Below are 27,996 nucleotides of genomic sequence, written 5' to 3' on the forward strand. Positions count from 1 at the left end.
ATTCATGGTGGTAGAAGTACACGCAGATAATGATTGGATAAGTCTCTTTATGGCTTTCGTTTTTTTTCTACAAAGTACATAAATTTATAGCTAGTATTGTACAAGATTTTAAAGGAATGCAAGTTTTCAAGAAAAAATCGTGGGCTGTATCCCATCGAATTTCTGTCGGTACATGATATGGCTTCTCCTCTATTTTTCAAGTTTTCGAGGTTGAGCCTCTCTATACGGGCATCTTGCCGCCCGTCAACGCCTCGGCTACCAGCTTCTGCCGCTTCGTCGTACGGTCCAGCTCGGTGCGCTTCGAGTCAAACAGCTTCGTCTCCGTCCGCGTGATGCCCTGCATCAGGTCACGCACCGACGCCGGCCTGCCCACAACATCCCAAATGTTCTCCGCGTTGACCGAGCCGTAGCTGTAGCCCTCCTCCTTGAAGTAGTCGGGGCGGAACAGCTCGCTGACGCGGCGCTCCAGGTCCTGCTCGTCCACAATAAACTTGCCCGCCGCGTGGTACAGCTCCATCAGCGCATCGCGCCGCGCCTCCTTCTTCGCCTGCGCAATGGCCGCCGTGCGTGCCGCCGAGGCAGCCTGCTTCTCGTGCCGCAGCGGGTCGCGGATGACCGCTGTGGTCTTGGCCGTCACGTCCCGCACCGACGAGCGCGTGAGCACGTCGTCGCGGCCCTCGGGCGTGGCGAGGGCCGCCCGCCGGTTTCGGTTGGCAAGGTTTGTGGAGCGGGCCCGGTCGCGCCGCTTCGTTTCCTGCTGGCGCGTCCACAGGCCCCGCAGACCGGCCAAGAGACCCTGTCGCCGGTTCGCGGCCAGGCGCCGGCGCATAATCTCGCGCTCGGACCAGGCCTCCTCGCCCCGCTGCTCCGCTTTGGACAGCGGCGCCGCGCTTTCTGTGAAGGCGGTCGCATCTGACTTCTTGGCCCACTTGTGGAGGATGTCCTTTGTGCGTCCTGGCACATATTGTGCGCGGAAGACGTCGCGTGGCACGGGCATGTGACCCTTGACATCGGGTCGCGGGTGTTCTTCGGATTGGCGGGGTCTCGGGTACTTGACGTAGCGGGGCGACTCTGGCGGCACGTCCGTTGCCAGCGACGGCGGCTTGTCATTCTGGCTAGACGGCTGCTGTAACGGACTGGTCGAGTACGGGCGAAGGACGAGGGACGAAGGTGAGGCGGCCGAGCGGCACAACAGGCCCGGCCGCACCGGTAACCGCGGTGGCATGCTGTGTTTTGTGTGTCGTATTATTCGTGTGCAGTAGGAAAGAGATGCCGTGGCGCGAGTTTCGCGCAGGACGGCCCAATTCGTGATTGTTGGGCGGCGTCAACAGCTGGGGTCGAAGCAATTGGAGCAGCTGGCGGCTTAGAAAATTGTTCGACCTGCGATGTCCAATGGAGAAAGGTACGTACCGCATAAGCGGACCAATAGATTTTCCGGCTGGCTGGGCGTTGAGCTGTTTGGAGACAGCGGCCGATTACAGTGGGGTCCTCTTCCCAGCCACTACTGTCGTTGCAGTTTCCACTGCTCCACTTTAATGTTGTTATCAGCGATACGGAGAAAAAAAAGTTCGAATCCCCCAATAAACGAATGTTTGGTTCCATTTCTTCTTCCTTGAATAATTCACCTACAAGCCTTTCTTCACTCTCCCTTTTCCGGCCTTTTCCCGCCTTTTCCCGCCCAACACAACAAATCTGTTTAGACAGCCACATTTCAGCACAGCAGGCTGTCAAACAGGCCAAGATGGGTACCGGAAAGAAAGAAGCGTCTCGCCGCAGCCGCGAGGGAAAGCAGAAGGATGGCAACATCAAGGTCAAGGGCGAGAACTTTTACCGCTCAGCCAGTAAGTTGTGACCCAGGGATGCGACGCAGACGGCTGCCGGTGTCAGTGTCGGTGCAGGTTCCGACTCCGTGCCAGACCGTGTGATGCTAACACCGTCTCAGAAAAGGTGAAGCAGCTGAACATGTACAAGGAGGGCAAGGCGCAGCGCGATTCCGAAGGCAACATCACCAAGGCCGCCTCGTACCAGAGCCGCGACATCCCCACCGCTGTCATCGAGCCCAACCGCAGATGGTTCCAGAACTCGCGTGTCATCAGCCAGGAATCCCTGACGGCCTTCCGCAGCGCCATGGCCGAGCAGGCCAAGGACCCCAACCGCTTCCTCCTCAAGAGCGCCAAGCTGCCCATGTCCCTGATCCGCGACGAGACGTCCGCCACGAAGCAGAAACCCGTCCTCGCCGACTCCTTTGCCGACGTCTTTGGCGACAAGGCCACCCGCAAGCGTGTGACGATGAAAGATTTCAGCACGCTCGATGACCTGGCAGACACGGCGCGGCTGAGCATGCGGTCCTTCAATGACCGCCGCTCGGCCCTCGTCCAGAACGGCCTGCTGAGCGCCGCCGCTGCTGCGAGTGAGGGCGTGGAGTCGGCCGTCGTGGACAAGGCCCTGGAAGAGCTGGACTATGTGCCGCCGGAGGTGGGCCACGAGGAGGCCGATGCCTCGTCGAGTTTACGGATGGAGCCTGTGTTCAGCAAGGGCCAGAGCCGGCGTATCTGGAACGAGCTGTACCGGACAATCGACTCGTCCGATGTCATTATCCACGTCTTGGACGCCCGGGACCCCATCGGCACTACATGCCGGACCATTCAAGACTACATCAAGAATGATGCGCCGCATGTGAGTATCTCACGCTGAACTGTCGATTTTGCGGCGTTGTGGTTTATGTTTGTTACTAACCTTCACTCCTTTGCTAGAAACATCTCATCTACATCCTGAACAAGTGTGACTTGGTTCCTTCCGGTGTTGCTGTAAGTCTGCTCAGTCGGGTTCTTTTCTTTGTTTCGGTCAATTTTGTTTCCCTTCTTGTCTTCGTTTTTGTCATTATTCTTATTCCATGCCACACGTACCCTTCCTATTGCCCCCTTCTTGGACCATGCACTCTGGTCCCCAATGTTCAAGTCAGGAAGCCTTCCCCTGCCAAACTTTTTGTTTGCGTCCATGTTAGGTTTGCGTTACAACGTTGGGAGATTGAAAATTTGGATTTCACGGCCCTTGATCTTTTCATGGTCATTGTGCTGCATAATAGCTTCCGTCTTGGAAGTCTATCCGAAACCCAGAGTTTGCATCGCGATGAGTTGAAACCCGCAGGCTGGAAAGTTTCTTTTCCTCGGCCGTCCAAAAAGCGGACTTTCTTAGTAGTGATACAGACATTTCTACACTTTTTGCGTGTCTTTTGTTCTATTTCTTCCTCTTATTTCTTACATTTTTTGTCCTCTTCTCCTATTGTTCATTTTGCCGTCTTGTTCAACATCATCCCAACACAGGTTGCTCTACGTTTGTTGATCAAGAGAAGCCAACTAACAATGCAACAGGCACGCTGGGTCAAGACACTCCAAAAGACCGTTCCTACCTGCGCGTTCCGCGCATCCATCACAAATCCTTTCGGCAAGGGCTCTCTGATCTCCCTGCTGCGCCAATTTTCGTCTCTACACGCAGACCGGAAACAGATCAGCGTCGGTCTTGTCGGCTACCCCAACGTCGGCAAGAGCTCAGTCCTCAACGCTCTCCTGGGCAAAAAGGCCTGCACGGTCGCCCCGGTCCCGGGTGAGACCAAGGTCTGGCAGTTTGTCCGTCTGATGAAGAGAATCTACCTGATCGACTGCCCGGGCATCGTGCCGCCCGACTCGAACGCATCACCCGAAGATATTCTTCTCCGCGGCGCGGTGCGAACAGAGAAGGTCTACAACCCGGCACAGTACATTTCTGCTGTCCTGAAAAAGACGAAGAAGCACCACCTTGCTCGGACCTACGAGCTGAATGACTGGACCGATGCGACGGACTTTCTTGACCAGTTGTCGAGAAAACGCGGCAGGCTGTTGGCTGGCGGTGATGCCGACGCCGACGGCATGGCGCGCATCGTACTCAATGACTTTTTGCGCGGAAAGATCCCATGGTTCACCCCGCCGCCGGAGCTGAGCCCGGAGGATCAAAAGGCAGCCAGCCAAAAGGGCCGCGTCCGCGACGAGGCAGCCAAGAAGCGGAAGCGCGATGATGCCGACGGTGAGGCTGCGCCAAGCACGACAAAGCTGGCAGAGGAAGAGACTGTGACAGCAGACGGCGATGCAGAGGCGGAGAAGGCCGAGGACGCTGAGGAATTCGGTGGCTTCGGCACCGACAGCGCACCGAGCGATTTCGGCTCCGACGACGAGGACGACCTCATTTCGTTGGGCAGCATCAGCGACGATGAGAGCGACTACGGTGACGCCCCTGAGACGGCGGGAGCCAGCGAGGACGAGGAAGATAAGGAGGACGACGATGACGAGGAGGCAGAGGAGGCAGACGGCGGCGTGACACATTCCAGTGACGAGGAAGAGGCGCCGCCAGAGCCACAGCAGAAGCCCAAGGCGAAGCGGCAAAAGAGATAGCCATGTTAAGCACAATAGAACAAAAAGCACAGCCGGCTGACAAAGATCGCCGGCATGAATTTGATGACCAAAATCCAAGACTGCATGTAAAACAAGTGCAACTACAACTGTGACCTCGAGTTTGCAGCGCCAGAGTCGTGATGCATGTTGCATGATTACGTAACAAGCAAGGCTCTCAGCAAACGCCGCACGAATCCTCGACCCCATATTATGCTGTGCACGTGACTACCGTGGCTAGTGGCCTAGCCCCACTTTCGTCCACAGAGCGCGACGCTGCCTTGGATTTCGATCAAGATTCACGATTTTGACTATTTCTACCCACGACATCACCACCTCTCACCACCAACCCCGCTCACCATCGGTAGGAAACGACACCCTCCGCCAGTATTTTATTTGACGCGCGACCTCCCATCAAATCTTCGTCTCTCTAGCCTCAAATCAACCACAAGCGAATCGACAGGGCGCGGCAGAACTGGCGCGCGACGCCGTACCTTTCCTCTAAATCACCGACCGAGCTCGACGTGACGTGGTCGGTTTATCCAGCCATCTGCCATGATTTAAAGCGGCCCATCATTCTCGTGCGACGTACCACCGGGGGAAGAGACTGACTTGACGCAAACGCACGGCGCACAACGACGGCGCGACCGGAGGAACGCAAGATGCCGGCCGCGGCCGAAACCAGCCGGGGGTTCACCTCGCTGAACGAGGATGACTGGAAACGCACAGCCAACGAAGATGACGAGGCCATTATGAGCCTGCTCAGTGGGAGCCAGCAGGGCACCGAGGGTGGCGGGCTCCCGGCAGACCTGCTGAACATCAAGTTCAGCCAGGAAGGCAAAGCGGACGACGCCGAAGACTTTGAGGACATAAGCGACGACGACCTCCCCGAAGAAGAGGAAACGAGCGGTGCGTCAGCAGAGGTGCCAGGCCTGACAGACGATGCGGGCACGAGCCACGAGACGGACGATTTGTTCGGCGACGACCTGGGCTCGCCCATGCAAGAGGATGGCGACCTGCAGACATCGCCTGGGCCGGACGGAAACGGCGCCAGGCAAGAGCAGACAGACGCGACGGCTGCCGGCGCGAAAGCCAATGCAGACGCCATGGACGACAGCAGAAGCGACCAGGCCGCCGGGCGCTCGCCCTCTCCCTCGGCAAACGACCTCTACACGGTTACCGACAGCGATCGCGCGCTCAACTTCCCCGAAGACTACGGGCACGACACGACAAACCAGGACCCCAACATCCCCCCCGTTGCCGAGAACCTCATGGACCTTGTCAAGATGGCGTTCCCATCCTTTGAAAAGGGCAAGATCCTCGACTTCAACGAGCAGCTGGCGCCGAAGCCGCTGTACCTCACCGAAAAGAAGCCTGCGAAGCCGCCGAAGCCACTGGTTCCCACGAAGCTCAGCCTCGAATTCGAGCCCGACCAGGAGAAGCTGTTCCGTATCCCAGGCACCGCACAAGCTACCATCCAGCAGCGGGTCAACGACGCTACGGCGCGGGGGTTCGTCTCTCTGCTGCAGCCCGAGGCTCAGGACCAGGACAATGGCAACATCTTCCGCGACCCCTTTGGCGACGACGACGACGACGAGAATACCCCTGTTGGTGGCTTCCTTCTTAAGGATTTTGCTATTGCCTGTGCCGATTGGGACGACGTCATCGGTTTGCCGACACCGCCGCCGGACGACAACTCACCCTCCATGGCAGTGACGAAAACGGAGAAGCACAAACGGGCGGCGGACTCGGACGAACAAGACGAGTGGGAGCGCGAGATCCTGGGATCGGCAGGGCCGGTCCAGCCGAAGCGGCGGAAGGTGATTGCCGAGCCTGGCTTGCCTGTGCTACCTCGCTACGTTGCGCCCAGCTTCGATGCCTACCAAGAGGCCACGGCGCGCGCGGCGAAGCGTGTGTACTTGGACATGGCCGACTACCGGCTTTTGCTGGACGACGGAGAGAGCGACCGTGATCCGAAGCGCCAGAAGCTCACAGCACAGAAGCGCCTGCCAAACGGGCGACTGGTGCGCCCCCTTGCGTCGCGCTTCAACTACTCCAACGACCAAGCCTACGAGCAGCTCAAGGAGAACCACCAGCACCGCGTGCGGGCGCAGCACAGCAACATCCAGGTGGAGCACAGTCTGCCAGCGCTGAAGCTGCTGTGGCCGTACTATGCCATCACGCGGTATGGCCCGGAGCCGCACGACTACCACCGGCCGCAGCTCAAGGTCAACAAGGGCATGGGATTCTCTGTGCACATGACGAGGCTGCGCAAGGTGGCCAAACGGGAGTGGAAGCACAAGAAGGTGCAGGAGACGTTTGCGCGGTCCAAGGACCTTTCGCTCGGCGACAACGCGACGGCGGTGCTTTTCGAGTACTGCGAGGAAATCCCGACGGTGCTCTCCAACTTTGGCATGGGCAACAAGATCATCAACTACTACCGCCGCAAGTCCAAGGGCGACGAGGAAAAGCCGGCCAAGCCCGAGCTGGGCGAGCTGTCCTTCCTCCTGCCCGAGGACAAGTCGCCGTTCTCCAACTTTGGCTCCGTCGATCCAGGCGAGATGGTGCCCACGCTGCACAACCCCATGTCGCATGCGCCCATCTTCAAGCACCAGCCACGGTCGACCGACTTCTTGTTCGGCCGCACGCACACCAGCCAGGACGGCACGAACTACTACCTGCGCAAGATTGACCAGCTGTTTGTCGTCGGCCAGACGTTCCCGCTGGCGGAGGTGCCCGGCCCGCATTCTCGCAAAGTCACGGCGCTCAGCAAGAACCGGCTCAAGATGGTGGCGTACCGGATGATTGCGCGCAACGGGTCTGTGTCGCTGTCGGACATTACGGCGCACGTCAAGGACTCCAACGACGCCCAGAACCGGCAGAAGCTCAAGGAATTCTTGCACTACGACAAGGAGACCAAGACGTGGGGGCTCAAGGCCAACGACGCGCCGATGGACCTGGCCACGATCAACAGCATGATCAAGCCGGACGAGGTCTGCCTGCACGATGCGATGCAGGTGGGCCAGAACGAGCTGTCGCAAAACGGCTACCAGCTCGACGACAGTGCGGCTCTGGACGACGTGGACGACGAGAACGACAAGGAGAGCCTGGCCATGAACATGGTGCCGTGGAAGACGACCAAGTCGTTTATCGACGCGTGTGCAGGCAAGGCGATGCTGCAGCTGCACGGCGCGGGCGACCCGACGGGCCGCGGCCTGGGCTTCAGCTTCATCCGGACGTCGATGAAGGGCGGCTTTATGGGGGCCATCCACGGCCCTGCGGCCACCTCCGCCGATGCTATGGAGCGCGAGCGGAAGGCCAACAACGGGCACATGTACAACGTCAAGAAGCAGGAGGCCCTGTACAACGACGCGATCCGCAAGATCTGGGCGTCGCAGCGCGCCACGCTCGAGGACGACACGGCGCACGACGACGAGGACGTGCAGCCGCAAGACGACGAGGACGACCGGTTCAACGCTGCCAAGGAAGCACCGACGCCGGTGGCGGCGGCGGCGGCGGCAGCAGCAGCGGCGGCGGCCCATGTGCATGCAGACGACAGCGTCAGCCAGCTGAGCAAGCCCAGTATGTCGGTTGCGCCCGAGAAGCGAAAGCTGCGCATTGTGCGGACGTACCGCGACCCGAAGACGGGCCAGTCGTACACCAAGACAGAGATTGTGCACGACGCCGGCGTCATTGCACAGTACATGCGGCAGCGGGCGTCCCTCGACATGGAAAAGATTGAGTATGTATTGATGCATTGGAGGTGTTGCACAGTTTGTCCACCGAAAACACGGCTAACCATGCTACAGCCCTTACTCAGTCAAGCCGACGGGCAACCAAGATTACGATCGCGTCCTCATGCAACGGTATGTTTTGGTGCCATGTTGTCCAACGAAATGAGGGGAAAGAGGAAAGAAAAGAAATTGCTGCTAACTCTGTACAGCCTCGAAACCGAAGAGGCACGTCTCAATCGCAACAAGGAGCGCCGGCACGCACGCGAGAAGCAAAAGGCTCTCCAGCAGCAGATCCACGACGGCGACCCAGACTCGCCTGCGCCGTCTGTCGAGCGTGGCGGCACGACGCGAAAGTGCGCCAACTGCGGCCTCCAGGGCCACATCAAGACGAACAAGAAGTACGCCGTCTCCTCCTCCCCTACCCTCTACCTTACGTCCCACAAACTGACCGACGGCACTAGACTCTGTCCAATGCTCAATGGACAATGGAAGACCGACAAGACTGCCGAGGAGGGCGGTTTTGGCGTCTACAATGCGCCAGACGGCCTCTCCGGGCCGGCTTAGAAGCAACGCCTCTTGTGTACGCATTGCACTGGGAAAGCAACGACTCGGTCTGCCAAGTTCTGACTCTTGCGTCCATTGTTTCCATGATCTCTTGCACCCGTATCTTCATATCCCCCGTTTTGTCGTCTTTCTTCCCCCTTTTCAACCCCGCCACCTTATACTAGCCTCGACTAGAATGGTGCTTTCATTGTTTTGCTATATCTTTATAGCGGTTCTGTCTGATATTTTTATTTTCTTGGTTTTTGGTCCCTGGAGCGGTTTCTATCATGGCTAGGACGACAAATATTTGGAAGCAGGGAATTTGGCGTTTGAACGGAGCATACCCTCTCTGATGTCAGAGATTATTTTTACGTCTTTATATTATATAATTTACATTCTTACCACAAAGACTCAGGGTGCCCGCAAGGGAGAGAGTCAGTCCATCAGGGAACAATGAAAGGGTGTCCAATATAGATGCACGGGCACCCTTTGTCTTCAGCGGCAAGGCTGGCGACAAACGAGCCTATTAGATAAAACATGGCAAGGCTGAAAGACTTTGCAGCGAGCTCTCCTGTTGGAATTGAAACGGGTATCTGTTTGCCACCGCCCACGACCCAAGAGAGGCCATATTGAGCGCCCTACCGTGGCACATTTGCTCTTTTCTCGCCCCGCCCCGTCTTTCATCCCTTTGGAGGGTAGCACAGCGGGTTTTATTTCCTTTTTCTGCTTCCACATATGCTTTTCCAAAAGATGCCCTCTGCTGTTTTGTTTCAAGGAGTAGTCAACACGGCCACCACTTGCCGGGCAAAGTCGTGTGGGGAGATAGAGCTGCCATCCCTCCATCCCTAATCAGCCGTATCCCTTTCGCGAGACACTTGGCGGTCTTGGGTATGGTGAGTCCCAACAATACCTCGATCAGTCCATGGGCTGCTTGGAAGCTGAACACACAACTAGCCAGAACCATCACTACGGAAATGACAAAATGAACCTATCAAAACAAACACATTTTCGGGATTGGAGTTGCGGTAAAAATAGGACGCCGCTGGACCAAGAGTTTTGGTTGGCTACGCTCGAAGGTGGATGTCGGCCCAGCTTTGCACTTGCAGTGTCTTCGTATATCGTCCCGTCTTCCTGCAGAGACCAAGCATCACCACACAGATGTGGTGGCCTCGATCTTGAGGATTTTGCTCCGCCGTTCTCAATGTTGACATTGGACGTTGAGAGGGCTCCTTCTCGTGAACACAACCTGCAGCTGTGATTGGTCAGATCCTGGCGCTTAACACGCGACGGGCCCTATTCTAGAAAAGTGGGTCCTAAGTAGGATGGGACAGTCACGCACCTGCCAGCAACAAGCCATGATTTCTTGGTGGCTCCTGCCGTACGGACCACGCTACGGAGAAATGCTCGACAGCTATTTTTAGAACTATGTTGAGAAAGCAAAACGTCAATCCCAGCATCAAGACCAGACGGAAACCAGATGGAACCCTTTTGCCGTCGGTCATCGAGTCGAGATTGGCAAACTCGGTTTTGGCGTCTGATTTTCTTGGATGCCTTTGTTAAGTGTCTTTCAGAGTACCCCGTTCGAGCGTTGGGGGACTAACATTTTGCCATTTCACATTTATCCTTTGCCTTCTTCTGCCTTTGCCTGTTGGTTACCCTTGCTTCGAGGAACTACGTGCGGTATGCTGCGTCCCTGCCGGCTATTCCACAAAGACGGATCAGCCATTACTGGCCGGCACTGGTCCAAAGCTGTGACGTTGTCCCACCGGGCTGTTTGGTAAGGATCGCCCAGGTGGACAAAGATCCTCTTGCAAGAAGGGAGCGGCCAACCAGGGACGGAAAGCATGAGTCGTACTGCGCACGGGCGATGGTCTCTGTTCGTAAATACAGACCGCATGACGTTGGTGCCATCTTTCTTTATGCATACGGCGTCTTTTTTCGGACAGTGACGTTGCCCATCTTTGCAGGTGAGAGAGTCTAATGGTTTACAAGAATGGCTGCTCAAATATGCCCCTTGCATCGAGCTAGATTAGATTAACCGCGCTCGCCCACCACGACGTAACGTTAAGAATAGGCGACGAGCGGCAGCGGAGTAATACTTTGTCCATTTCTTCCATATTTTTCATATGTTCCTCCTTTTCGACCAATTCAACCTAGGTAGGGATAAGCTATGGATATATGTCGTGCTTTGTTGTATTGTTGGCCCGGTTCTGTCTGCGCCTCGGTTTGGGCCTGGAACTTGGGCCTGTCGGTTGGTGGCCGCCGGCATACGACGCTCTGTGCATTTGCTAGATGCGATTGTCATAAGCATGACCAACAGCGATTCAAGCAAAACGAGCCGATCGTTTTCTGGCTGGCCGTTCGCTGGCCGTTCGCAGGCACCAAACTGTATGTTATGGCGCATCAATTCGTTGCCATCGACTGAAGACTGGTGAGGCTGCCAGAGCTGCCAGTGTTGGTAAGAAACATGGCGTTTTCAGGTGGCGGAGTACGAATTAATATCTGACATGATACCGATTTCGTCTGGAGTAAATGTGTGTGACCACAAATACGCCTGCTGGCGGTGTTTTTGTCCTGGGATATTTGGGGCTGTTGGCGTCAGAACCCTGCAGTTGCAGTTGCAGTTGCAGTTGCAGTTGCAGGCAAAGACACAACGCACAGCAGCTGGGAGAAACATGTGGGACATAAGACGTAACTACAGCATGGCATCAAAATGTCTCGAACAGCGACAGGGGCTGTTTTGAAAGCATTCTGCTCGTCCCTCCCGGTGGCGTTGTTGTTCGGTGTCGTTTCCATATGTGTCTCCCAAATTCGGCCTCTATCATATACGACTTTGTTTCAAGGTCATATAGCTGTTGGTTCGTAGAAACAGAGCATGTTGGCAGGTGGTCTAAGAACTGACGTGGAGCTGCTTGAAGTGGACGTCCAAGGAATGCGAAGTGAGTCGCCGGTTGAAATGTGCTGTCAATCTGGCCTCAATCACAACCACAATATGGAGCCCTTTAGTGACCAACAGTCCCTCGAGGCGAGACAAGGCGTCCACGAGCCTAAGAAATAAACCGAGACAGGATAGCCGCGCTTTCTTCCGGATATTGATGTGGTGTCGAGGGAGCAGAAAGGATGCGCCAAGTACACGCTCCGAGTCCAGCGGAAAACACTCGAGAAGACTCGGCGGTGACCAGGCCCTGCTACCAAACGACGCACGTCACGTACCTGCATACGCATCGCACAAGCACAGCCGCCACGGGCCAGAACTTGTCAACAAACTGGCTGGAGATGGATTCGGGTGTGTCGGCGTCTTCTTTAATGAGTTGTTGTCCTTCTCACCATGCCCGACAAAAACAAAAGGAATCGCCCGATGCAACACGGACGTCGGCACAACTAAGCACCAGCCGGCAGCCTAGCCGCGCATGTCGTCTGGATATGGCCGCACGGCTGCACAGCTGCACAACTGCACAGCCCTGCCACTGCTGCGCCGTCGCGACCACAGAAACGAACAGCTCGTCCGGAGCACTGGCGGCTATGAGATGAGACTCGGGGAAAACATTGTTCGAGGAAAAGTACTCTCCTGGGTCGTGCCTGCCTTACCACCCCTGTCCGGATGGCTCCTGCTGCGCGAACAATGGATACGTTGTGCGCAGCACTTCTGTGTCGCTCCTGCCTCCACGCCGGCTCCGCTCGTAAAATGCCTCTTGCGTGCCTGCCGTATGTCGCGTTTTATCCTCTTAGATTGCGGCGCTGCGCTCTCGCTCCTCCCATCTCTGCAACAGGACAGTACCAATCGTTCCTGCCGTTCGCTGTTCGCTGTTCTGCTCCCCCTCTTTTGGGCCCATTCCCATGCTAGTCCGTTGCCCACCGCTCCTTCCTCGTGTGGCCCCAGGCCGTCCTCTCTCCAAATCCCCTTAACATCTCCACCGCTCCCACCTCTACCGTTTTTCTTGACTCTCCTCCAATCTTCATCCTGGATCAAGAGTTATTTTTAGGACTGGAGATTCCTGCTCCATCTTCTCTGCACCCTCTGCACGACCACGCGCGAGCCTGTTCTTCGGGACTGCTAAACGCGTGCTTACCGAGGACGAATATTCGATTAATCACTTTTTCACGTTTCATTGTTTTTCTTTATCGCGTTTCTTTGTCGCCGCTCGACGACAGCCGCCCGCCAATCCGATTGACTCCATTGGCCCCCAGCACAACAGTTGGCAGCGGCAGCTTCCGCCAGATCCTCGTCACTGCCAGCTGCATTGAGACAAAGGCGCAGACCGTTGAGACCGTGCAGACAGTGCAGACAGTGCAGCCAGTGCTGACAGTACAAAGGCGCAGAAGCGCAAAGACACTGGACGCCAACGTCAAGCCAAACGAGGTTCGTCAAGAAAAGGCACAAAGGCAACCTAACAGCACACCTGTCGAATGAACCGCTCAAGGCTTGTCCGTGTCAAGTCCAACGATACAACCGCCTGTGTGCCGATCCTTTTATAACTCACCTGCGTCCCCCCTCGCAGGCTGTCAGTGACCCTGTCTCGCCTGTTTTTCAGCCAAGCCTTGCCTTGAGATCGACGCATCTACATGTTCCGACGCACTGGCACATCATCACATATCCGTCGCATCATTTTGTGGAAACACCCAAGACCAGCGAAAGACAGCCCGTTCTCGTCATTGCGGGCATATCCCAGGGAACCGTTACAGAACCGTCAGCAAGCAGGCGTCATAAGTCTCAGGACAACGCCAGAGTCGGCCAACCACACATTGCCAGCATCATCGCCAGCACTTATTGCTTAGCCCAGCGCTGCGTCCCGAGCTAGCAACGCGCCCCACCAGGCAGCCGCTCGTCCCCTAACTCCCGTGAACGTAAAAACTCACTGCGAGCCAGGCCCATCGTCATATATTGCCTGGCTGTTTTCTTCGGTTTCGCTGCACGGCCAGGCCTGACAGTGCGCCTTTCAGGCTACCATCTTGGCCGTTTCTGCAGGGCTTATTAGTCCGTACAGCGTGCAGACAATCGCCATTTTCGGCTTGGCTTGCCTTTTTTCGCTTGGGTTTAGAAACGAACCGCATTACACTCCTCCCCCTACTTCGGATCCACCAACCGTCATTTCTTTTGGGATCTTTTTCGTCGCCTCCACACAACGCCCGTCGCCCGTCACCTGTCGGTGCGCTGCTCTCTGACCTCGTACCGTCAGGAACCCCGGCCTGTTTCATATCTCAGCGAATGATTTTTTTTATTTCGCCCTTTTCGCCCTCTTTGCCCGTGTCGCCCATTTTGGTCCAGCGTCGCCCAGCCGAAGAATATTCCATTTCATTACCTTAACCCATCCCCCACCTCTCTCTCTTTGGCCTCCCGGGCCTCTCTTCTTCCCCAAGACCTAAAAAAAGAAACACGAACGGCATCGATTCCAATCGTCGAACATTGCTAGTCCTTCCATTTCACCTTCCATTTCACCCTCCACATCTCCCCCCATTCCAGCCTTGACGGCGCACAGCTGTTCGCCCGACTTTCCATTCCGTTCCTGGCTGAAGCTGTTCCCGACGTTTTGTCGCCATCCAGCGCTTTTTTTGGCTTGCGCGCAATCCAGTCAGAAACCGCCACCCCACCCATTCCCGCGACCACATTGCCCTGATCATCCGCCGACATCGATACACCGGCGGCGACGGGTACCCCGGCATCTACGGCGACATAAACTGACGCGGCTCGAACGTCAAATACTTGCATCGCTGCTCGTCCGCCGTGAATCCAGCGACCGCACGCACGCGCGCGCGCACTCCTCACGTCACACACCACGCTCCTCACCCACCGATCACCGATTGAATCGACGCGCTGCCGTAACTCGCAGCATCGACATTTACAATGGGGCGCAGAAAGATCGAGATCAAAGCGATCAAAGATGACCGCAATCGCTCAGTGTAAGCATCCGGCACTCAATAATCACGGCGTCGCCCGCCCCCCTCCTCCTTTTCCCTTGTCCCGCGACGAACACGGCTAACGTGCATGCAGCACATTTTTGAAACGCAAAGGCGGCTTGTTCAAGAAGGCACATGAGCTCTCCGTCCTGTGTTCCGTAGACGTCGCCGTCATCATCTTTGGCAGCAACAAAAAGCTTTACGAATACTCATCAAATGACATGCGCGACCTGATCGGACGATACACGTACCATGGCGGCCCCAATGAGCACAAGGGTCCCAACGACTTCAATGGTGGCGGCGACGATGGGTCTGACGACGAGGTCGATGGCACACCACCCCCAGGCATGCAAAACGAAGCCGTCGAGTCGCACATGATGCCGCCGCACTATCCCGGCCAGGCACCTCCACAGTTTGCGCAGTTCCGTCACGGCACACCATCTGCGTCCCCGCCCATTCCGAACGGCGTGGGCTTTGCGCAACATGCCGCCGCGACACAGGCCATCCAGCGCGGCCACACGCCGCAACCTCCCCAGAACGGATCTCGGCCGACGTCGCGAAACGATATGCGCCGCATGCCACCAAACGTGCCACAACCAGGTCCGCCACAAGGGCCCCACCAACCCAACGGGTACGCCTTCATGCCACACCCAGCCATCTACAACCCCCAGGCCCAGCAAAACATGGCTCCCAACATGAACCAGCCCGGCCCGCAATATCCGCCCTACGCACCTCCAGCGACAACCCACGCTCCGCCACCTCATATGCAGCAGTACGTAGACGAGCGGCCGGCCTCGATGCCACCGAACTTCCCCCCTCAGGTTCCTCAGGGTCCGCAGGGCAACTCACTACCACCTCCGCCGCAAGTCCAGCAACGGCACTCGGTGTCGCCGCCTCAAGCACATGCGCAGCACCCACAGACTGGTCCCCGGACATCACCGCCAAACGCGCCGTCTCTGCCGCCGCCGCCACAACATAATCCCCACCCGAATCAGCAGCAGCCACAGGTCAAGCACGAGGACGCAAACGCACCGCACCCGCCGCAGATTCAGGAGCCGCAACCGCCGACACCCGTCGAGCCAAAGCCAGACCCTGAATGGCATGAAGTGAAGAAGCTTCCACAGCGGAAGCAGTACAGTATCTTCACGCCCATTGACGAGAGCCGATCCATCTTGTCACAGCACCTGGCTGCCTTCCGCGGCGAGTCGGTCAAGGCGGAGCCGTCCACATCGGGTGCCGCGAGCACCAAGAACATCGACGTAAACAGCAGCAACCGATCACAATCCGTGGACTCGGGCAACATGGCCTCGCGCAGCAGCGCCACCTCCTCGCCGCCCAGCAACAAGGCTGCCGACAGTGCCGCAGCACAGATGCCCCAGCCCAAATCGCGCGTGTCGATCTCGTCCATTCCAGAAACCATGTTCACGCCACCGTCCAGGCAAAGCAGCCTGCGTCCAGGCGGGCCGTTGCGGCCTAGGCTGCGGGTGGAGATCCCTCCGGATGGGTCCGAGGACAACAGCGCCGCCACCGGCACAGGAGGCTCCGCTTCGTCACCTCGCAATCCAAGCGACGCGGGTCCCCTCGGCGCGAGACGCAACGGCGATACGCACACGGGCATGGTCCTCCCGCCACCGTCGCCTTCGGCGTCCGCGATATTGTCAGCCGGCGCGTCCGGGCCGCCTAATCCTTTCGCTCGACCGATTCCCCACCAGAGCAGCAACACCAACAACAACAGCAGCAGCAACAACATGCACATCGATACGCCCGGATCTGCGCTGCCGTCTCGGTTCCTGAACAACGAACTGTTGCCCAGCCCGAGCAGTTTCTATCCCGAGTGGGGGTTCGGCCGTGGCAACGACAGTGCGACGCTCCCGAGTCCGCTGAACTTTGCCACGCCCATTGTGGGGACAGGGCCGAGCTTCCTGCGGGATGACCACGCATCGTCCAACAACAAGCGCAAGAGTCCTGAAGCCAGTGCAGGCGCGTCGTCCTCGGATCCGATCGACCACAGCAACGAGCCGAAGAGGGTCAAGGTCGACTCCTAGCGGCGTACCCGAACTTGGCCTCCTTCTCCTCTCTATATTTGTCGTTTTCAAAGATACCACGTTACTTTGCCGGTCGTTTTCATGCTTGCTTGTTGAGGTTTTCTCGGGCGTATTTGCCTGACACGGGTTTCTCGTTTTGTCCTTTATTTCTTTTCTTCATTTTTTGTTCTATTTTCATTTTCATATGTACTTTCCACCGGATGGAGGCTAGTCACGATTGACACAGCTGGTTTCAAATCACCGCCATCAATGGCTGCCGTCACTCTTGGTACATTGCTGTTTTCATATGGCATTCCATCATCTCATTTTCTTTCCCGTTTTCTCAATTCCTATTCTACGCTGGGAGTTTACTGGCCTTTTCTGGAAACAAAAACTTCGGGTCGTTTTGAATTTTTTCTTTTTTTTTCTACATTTATATTTTACATATTCCGCTTTTTGGATAATATGGGAACGGCGCTCGGTGCCAATCATTTTGGAGATGGCGCAGGAGGCGTTTTCGTTTTTCACCATAATTTATTTCTATTTACACTTTTGTCCGTCTTTGTTCATCCGCCTCGATGCTCTTGGATGAGAATGAAAATAAAGTCCAGCAAAATGTTTTAAAAGGCGCCTTCTCGTCCGCGTGATAGAATGATTGCCCGTCTGCAAATCCCAACACTTATACATCAGGCGCTTGGACGCGTGTCTGGCAACAGGAGCAGCCGCTGTCTCGATGCGACTGGTTCTCTTCCGACGTTCCACCGGTGCAAGCCCGACAGGAATGCATATGGCTCTCGTACCCTCGTGCGTACAAACACGGCCAATTGCAATATCGCCATGTCGTAAAACGCCGGCCAAATTGGAAAAATGTATGCAAAATAGTCTATTAGAAACACTGCCGAGAAAGGAAGGGCTCACGACAAGCAGGAGGAAGGTGCACATAACCGATCCGTACCATCATCGGACAGAGAAGGGCAAGTGCGGATGGAGAAGGAGTTCCTCCTACATCAGGAAGGGCGTCCTCCAATCGATCAGGACCTGCGTCGTACCTTCTCTAGCGTTATCATATGCCACTAGCATTGCCCTTGCCGTTCCCGAGCAATCGCCATTTCAACGTCCGTCGCGCCTTCCCCACTTGGCGATGCGATACCGCGGGCTCCACAGCGTCATCCTAGTGGAGCATGACGTGTGAAACGGACCTCAGAACTCGGAACTCCCGCACGTATAAAGGCGTTGCACTCTCTCCCCTTATTGTCGGTAGACGCAGCATCTAGCCAAGCCACATTCACGCCATACATTCCTCCGACACAATGGACCCTCGATCCTTCATTGGCAAGCGCCTCGGCGACCACGACATCCCAACGCCAGCGGCCGTCCTCGACCGGGCCGTCGTCGAGCGCAACTGCATCGGCATGCTCGCCGCCGTGCAGAACATGAATCTCGGCTGGCGGGCGCACATTAAAACACACAAGGGGCGTGCGACTGGCCACATTGTCCGTCAAGTCGGTTCACCCAGCTAACATCCCTCCAGACAGTCGAGCTGACCCGCTTGCAAGTCGGCGACAAGCTGCCTGTCCAGCTCATCGTCTCGACCGTTCTCGAGGCCGAACGCGTCCTCCCGCTGCTCAAAGCATGCCAGACCCAGACGACGCCCGCACCCCGCTCCGTCAACATCTTGTACGGCGTCCCGCTGTATGCGGCCGCCGTGCCCCGTCTGGCAGCGGTGGCGCGCGAGCTGGGACCCGGCGGCGTCTCCGTGCTGATCGACCACCCCGACCAGATTGCCGTCGCACAGCAGCTGGTCAAGGCAGCCGGCACGTCGGTGCGCGCGTTTGTCAAGGTCGATATGGGCACGCATCGCGCCGGCGTGGTGCTCGGTTCCAGCCAGTTCACGGCCACCATCCAGGGCGTGCTCGGGGCGCATGCGGCCGGCGAGGGCCTGTCGTTTTACGGCCTCTACTGCCACGCGGGCCACTCGTACGACGCACGCGAACCCTGGGCGGCGCTGGCCCACCTCGTGGCCGAGTTCACGGCACTCGGCGAGGCAGCGCAGGCGGTGCGGTCCATGGCACAGGACAAAGCGCAGGTCGCTGCGGCGGCGGCTGGTGCGCAGCCTTGGCCGCTGGTTCTGTCCGTGGGTGCGTCGCCGACGGCGGCATCGCTCCGGCATCCCGACCTGGGCGGCGGCGGTGGCGACGCGAGCAGGACGGCTGATGCGGGTGGCCGTGCAGGTGCTGCGGCAAAAGAGAACGCAGCCACGCTGCGGGCCAAGCTGGACGACCTCGCGTCCCAGGGCTACGAGCTCGAAGTCCACGCTGGCGTGCAGCCCGTGCTCGATCTCCAGCAGCTGGCGACGCACTCCTGGGGCGGTGGTGGGGGCCGTGCCGAGACCGACGACTTGGCTCTGACCGTCATGGCCGACGTGGTCTCGGCCTACCCCGGTCGGGGTGCCCAGGGCGGCGACGAGTTCTTGGTCAATGCCGGCTGCCTGGCCCTCGGCCGAGAACCCGTCAAGAACGTGCCGCTTGCGTCGGGGGCGGGAGGCGGTCCAGTGTATACGGGCTGGGGCGTTGTCCAGCCGTGGACGAGCGACAGTGCTGCCAGTGCTGCCAGTGCTGGTGCTGGCAGCCGCGTCGTGCCACCGGGTGCCGACTTCCCGCGACTGCTGCCGGCGGACGGTGACCTGGGCTGGTGGCAGGTGGGCCGCATCAGCCAAGAGCACGGCATCCTGACCTGGGCAGGTGGACCGCCACCGTCCGCCGCATCCCTCCAGCCGCGATTGGGCCAGCGGCTTCGAATCTGGCCCAACCATGCGTGCATCGCCGGTGCCGGTTTCAGCTACTACCTCGTCGTAGACGGCACGAGCGAGAACCCGGATCAGGTCGTGGACGTGTGGGAGCGGTGGACGGGTTGGTAAGTAGCTTTGTTTCGTAGATTGCAAGTAGGTTGGGTATTCTTCTATGGTTTGCTGGCCAATACAACTATCCAGTGGTGAATTCAGTACGAAGCACATGATTATAATTTAGAACTTCATTATTTTCGTCCATTTTTGATATATAAAATATGAAAAATCAAATAAAAGAGAACAACCACACAATCAATACAATCAATACATTTTAACACAAAACCAGTTTTATTTTAACATGCTGGTAGCATCCAAGGTACAATCACAGCGGAAACGATTTGAACGCCGTCCCCTTTTCCTCCTCAGGGCCAACCAAAGAACTAGACTGAAGCAAGCAAACCAAAATACGGATGACACAGGCCTTGGAACAACCGTTGAAAAACAAAAACACAGCCTCGCTCCTCCCTCTTTACTTGCACCGCTTGTCGACAATGCCCGCACCGTTCTCGTCGTACTCGGCGCGCGAAATCCACATCTGGTGGAAGGTGCCCAGGCTGGCCAGGATGCTGCCGCCGATCCAGGCGCCGAAACGGCGCTCGCTCGTCAGACCAGCGGCGTGGATCTTGATCTTGACGCCGGGCCACATGGCCGTCAGCTCGTTGTTGAGACGGTCGTTGAAGCCGTTCAGCAGGCTCGTGCTGCCGGTGACGACGACGTTGCCGAGCAGCAGGGGCCGCAGGTCGACGTCGACGCTGTTGACGGCCGCGCGCACGAGCTCGGGGATCGTCTGGTTCTTGGCGAGCGTGGGCGTCGACGCCGCGAGCAGCGACGAGGACGTGGCGAGCGTCGCGGCGGCGGCGGCCGACGCGGCGGCATCCTCGGTGCCGGACGCCGACGCCGCCGTGGCAGCCGCCGCTGCCGCCAGCGTCGAGGGGAACGCGGCGGTGTCGTCCCACATGCCCTCGGCGGCGCGGTACCGCTGCTCGCGCCACATCTGGTTGTAGCCGTCGGGCATCTCAAAGACGCGGCCGGGCTGCGCCTTGACAAAGTCCTCGGTGCCGGGAGTCGAGAAGCGGCCCGGGCCGCGCCAGACCTCCACGACCGACTCCTTGAACTCGGTCAGCAGCCGCTCCTCCTCGTAGGCGCGGAACGACGGCTGCACCGCAAAGGGAAAGGTGCGCAGGCGGGCCTGGGCGGGCGCGCCGGCGTCGACGGGCGTCTTGTTCTCGACCATGAACGTGGGCACGACGTGGATGGCCGGCTCGGCCTGGGCCTTCCACATCTCGCGGATCTGGCCCGACAGGTACAGGCCGCCGGCGGCAGAGCGCTGCACCGAGCGGCGCAGGACGACGCCGTCGTGGACGGCCGTCACGTTGGTGCCGGCGCCGCCGACGTCGATGACGAGGGCCGAGGCCTTGCCGGCGGCAAAGGCGGCCAGCACGGGCGTGCGGCTCAGCCAAAAGGCCGGCGTGCCCCAGTTCTCCATGGCAATCTCAATCGCGCGCTCGCGGGCCTTGGCGTTGTTCCACGGCGCCTCGGTCATCAGCAGCGGGTTCTCGGCCAGCGGCTTCTCCTGGGCATCGACGGCATCCGTGTCGGCGTCCAGGTCCATGGCGTCGTCGTCACCCTCGTTGCCCTCGACGCCCTCGCCGCCACTGGCCTCCTTCTTGCTGGGCCGCGGCTCCGTCGGCCGCACCGGCTGCAGGCGGCCCACCAGAACGTGCTCCCACAGCTTGACGCCGGCGTCCCAGTCCTCCACGACGCTGTCGCGGTTCATGTAGTTGCGGACCTCGAGGCCCTCGCGCGGAAACAGGCTCTCGTCGCCAAACAGGTCGCGGGCGGGCTTGGCGCTGGCGCCCTCGGTCGCCGGGAAGTGGGCGTAAAAGGACGGCACCACGATCTTGGGGACGTCCTCGCCCGCAAAGCCGGCGCGGGTGTGGCAGTAGCCGGGGTCGAGCACAAGAGCGGAGACCTCATCTGCATGGCGTTAGTAGTCTGCCGTGCCCTCCACGTCTTCTTCATCACCGCTCTCCCTCCCCCTCAGCCCCCATCTCTGCGTCTCTGCGTCTCTGCGTCTCTGCGGAAACCGCTCTTACCTCCGCCGTAGACGTCCGTCGGCTGCGTCGCCGAGGTCAATGGCTGCTGCTGCGCCATGGTGAATGTGTGTTGGAGGCGATGCCGGGGGGAATTGGAACGTGCCACGCGTATCGAGTCGGGGCTCCCGCCGTCAGCACAAGTTGTCCGTTGTTCGTCGAAGCGTCCGGCGTCGCTGTCGTCAATGCCGTCGCAAACGGTCGCGTCGCCGTTGTCCCGTCAATTGCGAAAAGAGGGAAACCGAGACCTTGTACGCTGGTCTGATTGTCGTCGCTGGCGTCGTGGGTGAGGAATGCGTGCTGTTGTGGTGGAGAAGGGGGGAATGGCCGTCTGCTTGGGTTTTTTGTAGTCAATTCTTTTTGGGGCCCTTTTTCGAAGTTTATGTCGCGTCCTCGAAGCTGGCACCACCACGAATGAAAGACAAGGAGAAGGAGCGAACAGCGGTGCCAGAAGAGCTTGCCCATTGGCGTATTTTAGTGGAGGGGTTGGTTTTTAGTGCAAGAATGGCGGACGAGGCAGGACGGCAGGCACGACTAGGCGTTGGCTGGCTGGCTTTCCTGGTGGCCTGGCCAGAATGGGCAACTGTGGTTGGCACTTGCCTCGTAACTTGCGTCGAGAGCTTCCAAGGAAAGCACGACCCGGCGACAATACTCAACGAGAAGGAAGGATGCAAGAGCGTTTATTGTGCTGCTACGATATATGTCTTTTTGCCATAAATTGATTGATTACGTAAATGGGTATCTTATTACGAATTACACTGTATCATCTGTTGCTTCTTCCCTTTTCTGCGAGCTTCACCCGTAGAGGACTTCGCAGACGCCAGCCAGTGGGATGTCCATGACGGCGTCTGTGCCGATGTTCCACAGCCGGTTCCAGTCGCCCGGGGTGCGTGGAGCAGCACTATGGCTGCAGCCAGCGCCGTCGTGATGGCCAGATCCGCTGCCACGGCTGCCACGGCTGCCGGGCCGAGCACCGCCCCAGCCACGGCCCCGGCTGCCCATGGTGAGCCCGCTGTCCTCGCCTGCGACGCTGCCGCCGTCGTCGCCCGCACCACCCCCGCTGGGCGCATCCGTGCTTCCGGCCGTGCTGGTCCTCTTGCTCTTCCGGTCGCGGCTGTTCTTAGCAGACCGGTCGCGCCATACGGCCTTGGCGAGCGGCGGCGACGGCGAGGAGGGCTCGCGCTGGTGCGTAAAGGGCTTGGACGCCGACCACGACGCGATGGTGTCGGCGTTGTGGAGGCTGGGGTTCTGGCGGCGGTGGGTTTGCGCCTGTGCGGGCGGTGGTGGGTTTTGTTCCGAGGGGGGTTGCTCCAGCGGCCGCTGCCGCTGGGGCTGGCCGGGTTTCTGCTGCATCCGCGGCTGGCTGCTGCGGCTGCTCGTGGGCCGGTTGCCGCTGCTCTTGCTGGCACTGCTGGCCGTGGCGCCGCGGCCCTGGACGATTTTGCCGTCGGGCCCGCCAACGATGACGACGCAGCCGTCCTCGTCCACGGCCGCGATCTTGGCGGCCCCGTCGACAATGGCCTCGATGCTGTCGAGCGGCAGCGTCAGGATCTCGGTGTTGTAGGCGGCGAGGGCCACGTAGATGTAGACAAACGTCATGACGAGAAAACTCGGAATGGCCAGGCTCCACCAGCGGTTGGGGTAGTAGTAGATGCCGAGGGCGTGCAAAAAGGGGCTCGGCAGGTAGCTCCAGAGCAGGTAGATGAGAAAGGCCAGACTGGAAAAGAGGTACAGCACAAAGCCGTAGTACTCGTAGGTGGGCACTTGCGGCGAAGCGCGCGGCACGGGCTCGAGCTCGTCGTCGGTCGCGTCTGGGGTCGTGGGCCGCGAGGGCCGCAGCAGCGACGTCAAGGACGGCGAGGGGGGCAGCGGCGTGGGCGGCCGGCCGTAGAAGGGCGGAGCAAAGTTGTGCTGCAGCGGCGGAGGAGGCGGCCCGCTCGTCGAGGACGTGGAACGAATGGCCGACCGTGTGCGCCGTAACAGCCGGAAGCTGCCGCTGCCGCTGCCGCCGCCTCCACCTCCACCACTGCCGTCAGGGTCGTCAAAGGCACCCTCCCCGCTGCCACCCCCTCCGCCCGAGGCACCCGTTGCGGCCGCACCGTCAGGCCCGACACCGTCAATGTCGTCGGCGGCATCGTACTCGTCGTCAAACTCGTCGCCGTCCTCGTCCTCCTCGTCCTCCTCGTCCTCCTCGTCGTCGTCAAACTCGTCAAACTCAAACGACTCGTCAAACTCGTCGTCGTCGTCCTCTTCCTCGCCGCGGTACGACTCGCCCTCGTCACCCTCGTACTCCTCGGCGGCAGCCGATTGCGCATCCGACGCCGGCTTGTCCTCGTCTTCCGAAGGGATGGCCATGGAGGGTCAGCGCCGCCGCAACGCCCGTCTCAGATACGGGGGCGTCAATCTCGCAGAGCGGGTATGGAAGGGAGGATCGGGGATGATGAGCCCGCCGTGGGGAGTGGTTGCAGTCGTGTGTTGGGGACGCGATGCCGGCTGGCTTGAGTCGCGCTTGATGTTGGCCCGTTGTGCTTTCGTGATGTTCGACGATGTCTAATGGCTATCTCGTCCAGTCACGGAACGCTTACCGGGGGCTAGGGGCTAGGCTAGCTCAACTGCGCTAACACTTCTTCCCCTGTTGGTTAGTCCGAGGAGCGTTGATTGGTGGATGGACACGGCCAGGGAGTGCACGGCGGGGCCTTTGCGAGTCGTAATGTGTGCCAGGTTGTCTGAGAACCGCCTGAAATAGAGTGAGTGATGGCCTGAAATGCCCTGTAGCCTCGTAAATTGGGCCTTCTTTTAGGGCGCGCAAAAGGCACTTCCCGCTGAAAGGCCCGCCAGCACCATCGTTTTCATGCATACTGTGGTAGTCAATAACACTTACTTTGGCATATCCTCGTAATGAGCTGTAAATACTCACCACAAACCCCTGTCTCCTGGCCCTGCCTCCTGTCCCAGACCCCATCCCACAAGCGAGATTCAAGGCAAGATGCAGAAAGACGCGATCGACTTCGTTTGGCGATCCCGAGCCAGCCCTTGTTCCGGGTAGATTGAGTGTGTTGGCGTCCATTGCTGGGTGGCTTTTTCTTCAGTAGTTTTTACGGAGTAATCTTACTGAGTACGAATTATACAACTCGGATCAGAACCTCGAGGGTTCAGGTCGATGTGTGGGCAGTGGCACGACGTATGCCGTACTTCGCCTTGTCTGTCGTCCGGTTTCACATGGACCAGCTCAGCCCAGCCCACAAACTCGGCCAGGCCCTGCCGTGCCGTACCAGGCCCAAAGGAGGAGGAGACGTTGATTTATCTTTGCTTTGCGCGAGTTTGAGCCTGAGCTTGGCCCCTTGCGTTGGCCTTGTCTTTTTGTTTTGTCTAATGTGCAGAGTCGCCTCATCCTTTCCATCACTCTCTGACACGGTTCCACGTCCGATGCCTCTGCCTCTTTGCGTCGTCCCTGCTCCTATGCTCTTATGCTTCGGACAGAGTGTTATTCCTCAAGACGGGACTCTGTACGCAAGCGTCTCACCAAGAAACTATTGCCAACAATTGGCATGCTGGTATGCATCGTAGACCGGATTGGCTGATTGGCTGTCGTAGCACACACCATCCATGATTGCTGGAACAAGACACTCGTACTTTGCAGCGCATCTTACATGTACAGCGGGATATGTACTCCGGACGGAGTACTTCCGTAATACTTGGATGGAGACTCTCCCACAACAGAACATCTCCGCCATCCTCTCCTTGCTTGCTTCCAGGGAGGCCACTGAAGCGCGGCGCGGCCGCTTTTTCTCGATTTGGCCAGGCAGGCCGAAGTCTGTCTTTCTGCTGGTGAGTCTCCCCAACGAGCAAGCTGACAGGCGCCCTGCCCTCTCACTGATCGGCGTACTGCATCTTACTGCGAGCCAGCGGACGCGACGTGGGATGTTGTTGGCGACTTTTCTTGCTGATTCAGTTAGCTGAGACATGCTCCCTCTTTGAGACGCGGCCCCCTTTTCGTTCTGTTTTCGTGTCTCGTTTTCTCTTTTATGTTTTCGGCATCCACGAGACCAAGCGTGTTCAAGCCACGTGCAGAGACAGGTCAAGAGATCGAGGGCAAATGGCCGTGTGAGTGAGTGATTGAGTGACTGTGTGAGCAAAGGTTTCCACTCGTATTCTCGCTCGCCTTGGGTTGTCGCCGAGACGAATTACACGTACGATCCTGCCGCAGCCAGCTGAAGAGGAACACTCTCGTGGTACGCAGACCGTCTGTCCACCTCTTCTTCGTCATACCTCAATCGTGTAGGTCGTATTTGTGTGCCTTGTCGACTCAGGTTTGGACACACTCTCGTACGTCTTCGTAAACAAGTTTCGAACGAGTCGTCTGCAGCCCTGACTGGGCAAGGTTTGGCCAACCAAGCACAAGCAAGCCCGACCAGGCCACAGGTCAGCTGGGTCGGCCAGGTCGACCGGGAGCGGGCCAACCAGAGCAATTCGCCGTCGTGTCTCTCAGCACATTGCCAGCATTGAAACGGACAACGGGGGCGAGGGACAGAAAGAAGGAATTCGTGTCATGGTGAGACGGGGACGAGCCAAGCAAAACGGACACCAGAATACTTGTGCATTTTGGGGAGTACAAAGTACGATCGGCATTCTGCACATTGACCAAGCGATGGACGCGATAAGATCAAGTCCGTGTTCTGCTCTGGTATGGAGCCCAGCAAAACGCAATGGGGCCTCGTATAACACTCGATCGCTGCACACGGTATTCCCGCCCTGTATAGGATGTGCGGTACCAGTGTGGCGAGAGTGTGTTGTGCTTTTCACTCAGCGGCAATCTGTCAGATTCGTACGACTTAAGTTGTCGACGTATACGACGTGCTCCGTATGTACGTAAGATGTCAGAGTCGGCCCGGCAGGGAGAGGAAAAGCGAGTGCTTTGGGCAGGCGTTCCCTCGTGTTGTCATTTACGGGACCCGAAAATAATCTAGACGACCCTCTGGAAGCATTCCTCTTTGAGACAAGGCCAGGCGGACGGAGCATGCCCCCCGCGAGGCCAGACCTGATCGATGCCCACTCCTCAGGTCATGCTTGCACAGGGCTGCGCCCAAGCAATAATGAGGGTGGAGCTTTCGTCAAAGTGTATCGAGGTCTTTTTGAGTTTTCGTCAAATTGTATCGACGTCTGTTTATCTCAGTCTTTGCCCTGACAAGGAACGCCTTGACAAGCTTGACTTTCTGGTACGAAATTGCGTCTTGCCTAGCCATGTTTGTTCCTCGCCAATCTTGCGTATTTTTTTTGTAGTCTTGGCCCTGTGGAGCTGTCAAGGCCAAGGCTGGAGAATAGGAGGCAAACATCGATTATGAACCGAGTGAGGCGCAATGTCTGTTGCGTGCAGAATAAATGCCAAGAGGTAAGACAGGCATGGTTTGGAGGCTGTTCTCAAGGCTGGCTTCAGCCTCCTTACAGCGACGCCCAGCAGGGGCGAGCCTGGCGAACACCGACAGCACTGTGCTGTTTTGTCCTTTTTGTGACAGACAGGCGTTTGGCGTAAGATTATGACTCCAACTGTCGACAGAGTATGGCCATATGTGTGGCAGAGCTGGCGTCAGTTTTGCGAGACAAGGCTGGAAATGGAGCCGGGATCCGTGTGGTGTGGCTCGCCTGGTTCGGTTAGCTCGTCGTGCTTCGTTCTTCCTCGGATCTCTCATGCTTTGGCAGTCCTTTGGCGATATCGAGCATCGTGTCGAAGAATGCACTGCAGCCTTGTTGTCAGTTCAAGGCTGTAGACCAACATGCAGAGAAAAGGCTGCCACTTAACTGGCAGGCAAGAGGGCTGTACACTCAGCGTTACAAGACAGAGAAGGAACGATCGAGGAGAAAGCGCAAAATGAGAGAGGCTGCCAAAATAGGAAATCCGCAAGGGACAGCGAAAGGAGGAACGCCAATGCAGCACGGGCAGGTGCAGACCCGAGTGAGGCGAGGACAATGGGAAAGAGCGCTAGAGCGCTATTGAAGAGAAGCTCGTATATAAACCGGTGATGAATTATGTCAAATATCACAAAGTGCAGAGAGTACGACAGGCCACAGCAGCTGCCAGGTGATCATTATGGGTCATTTGAGAAATGCTGCCCCTTCATGGAGTCGCCAGGTACAAGGGACACAGCGATATTCAGAGAGGGAGGAAAAGAAAACAAAGCTTTTCCTAACTTTGCCTCGCCAGCTCGTGGATCCAGTCGTTTGCGAATAGAGTTTTCGATTTGAGTACAAATTAAGATCCTGCAAATTACGCTCTGCACTGAGGGAGAAACACGACCGCTGGCCGCTGGCCACTGTCGTCCATCTCTGTCGTCTGCGGCGTCTGTCTCACCTCTCTCTGGCTCCCTTTCTGCAGCGTCGCTCCTCCCTTTTGGTCAATTTCCCCTACGGGACTCTTCAGATGAACGGCCCGTTTTTCGATTTCCT

The 27,996-nt window shown here is 58.0% G+C and overlaps 7 protein-coding genes across 7 annotated transcripts; 4 read left to right on the forward strand and 3 right to left on the reverse strand.

The window, feature by feature from the left end:
• Positions 1-220: 220 nt before the first annotated feature.
• Positions 221-1,225, reverse strand: SPBR_01886 (uncharacterized protein; the record flags this gene model as incomplete). The annotated part of the gene is made up of 1 exon (XM_040760196.1): positions 221-1,225. The coding sequence occupies one exon, from the start codon at positions 1,223-1,225 to the stop codon at positions 221-223; it is 1,005 nt and encodes a 334-aa protein (XP_040619880.1).
• A 516-nt stretch (positions 1,226-1,741) lies between these two features.
• Positions 1,742-4,424, forward strand: SPBR_01337 (nuclear GTP-binding protein; the record flags this gene model as incomplete). Its single annotated transcript, XM_040759648.1, has 4 exons — positions 1,742-1,841; positions 1,943-2,676; positions 2,754-2,807; positions 3,372-4,424. 4 exons carry the CDS (start codon positions 1,742-1,744, stop codon positions 4,422-4,424), a joined length of 1,941 nt encoding a protein of 646 aa, XP_040619881.1.
• A 659-nt stretch (positions 4,425-5,083) lies between these two features.
• On the forward strand, positions 5,084-8,719 carry SPBR_01239 (transcription initiation factor TFIID subunit 1; the record flags this gene model as incomplete). Its single annotated transcript, XM_040759550.1, has 3 exons — positions 5,084-8,163; positions 8,231-8,287; positions 8,365-8,719. The coding sequence occupies 3 exons, from the start codon at positions 5,084-5,086 to the stop codon at positions 8,717-8,719; spliced, it is 3,492 nt and encodes a 1,163-aa protein (XP_040619882.1).
• Positions 8,720-14,540: 5,821 nt separating this feature from the next.
• SPBR_01444 (srf-type transcription factor) lies at positions 14,541-16,638 on the forward strand (the record flags this gene model as incomplete). The annotated part of the gene is made up of 2 exons (XM_040759755.1): positions 14,541-14,596; positions 14,688-16,638. The coding sequence occupies 2 exons, from the start codon at positions 14,541-14,543 to the stop codon at positions 16,636-16,638; spliced, it is 2,007 nt and encodes a 668-aa protein (XP_040619883.1).
• A 1,289-nt stretch (positions 16,639-17,927) lies between these two features.
• Positions 17,928-19,534, forward strand: SPBR_01616 (uncharacterized protein; the record flags this gene model as incomplete). The annotated part of the gene is made up of 2 exons (XM_040759926.1): positions 17,928-18,110; positions 18,149-19,534. 2 exons carry the CDS (start codon positions 17,928-17,930, stop codon positions 19,532-19,534), a joined length of 1,569 nt encoding a protein of 522 aa, XP_040619884.1.
• A 397-nt stretch (positions 19,535-19,931) lies between these two features.
• On the reverse strand, positions 19,932-21,616 carry SPBR_01582 (uncharacterized protein; the record flags this gene model as incomplete). The annotated part of the gene is made up of 2 exons (XM_040759892.1): positions 19,932-21,439; positions 21,559-21,616. The coding sequence occupies 2 exons, from the start codon at positions 21,614-21,616 to the stop codon at positions 19,932-19,934; spliced, it is 1,566 nt and encodes a 521-aa protein (XP_040619885.1).
• Positions 21,617-22,350: 734 nt separating this feature from the next.
• On the reverse strand, positions 22,351-23,910 carry SPBR_01633 (pig-p domain containing protein; the record flags this gene model as incomplete). Its single annotated transcript, XM_040759943.1, has 1 exon — positions 22,351-23,910. One exon carries the CDS (start codon positions 23,908-23,910, stop codon positions 22,351-22,353), a length of 1,560 nt encoding a protein of 519 aa, XP_040619886.1.
• Between the last annotated feature and the right edge of the window lie 4,086 nt (positions 23,911-27,996).

This window comes from Sporothrix brasiliensis, assembly GCF_000820605.1.
Source record: "Sporothrix brasiliensis 5110 chromosome Unknown Cont18, whole genome shotgun sequence".
Classification (NCBI taxonomy): domain Eukaryota; kingdom Fungi; phylum Ascomycota; class Sordariomycetes; order Ophiostomatales; family Ophiostomataceae; genus Sporothrix; species Sporothrix brasiliensis.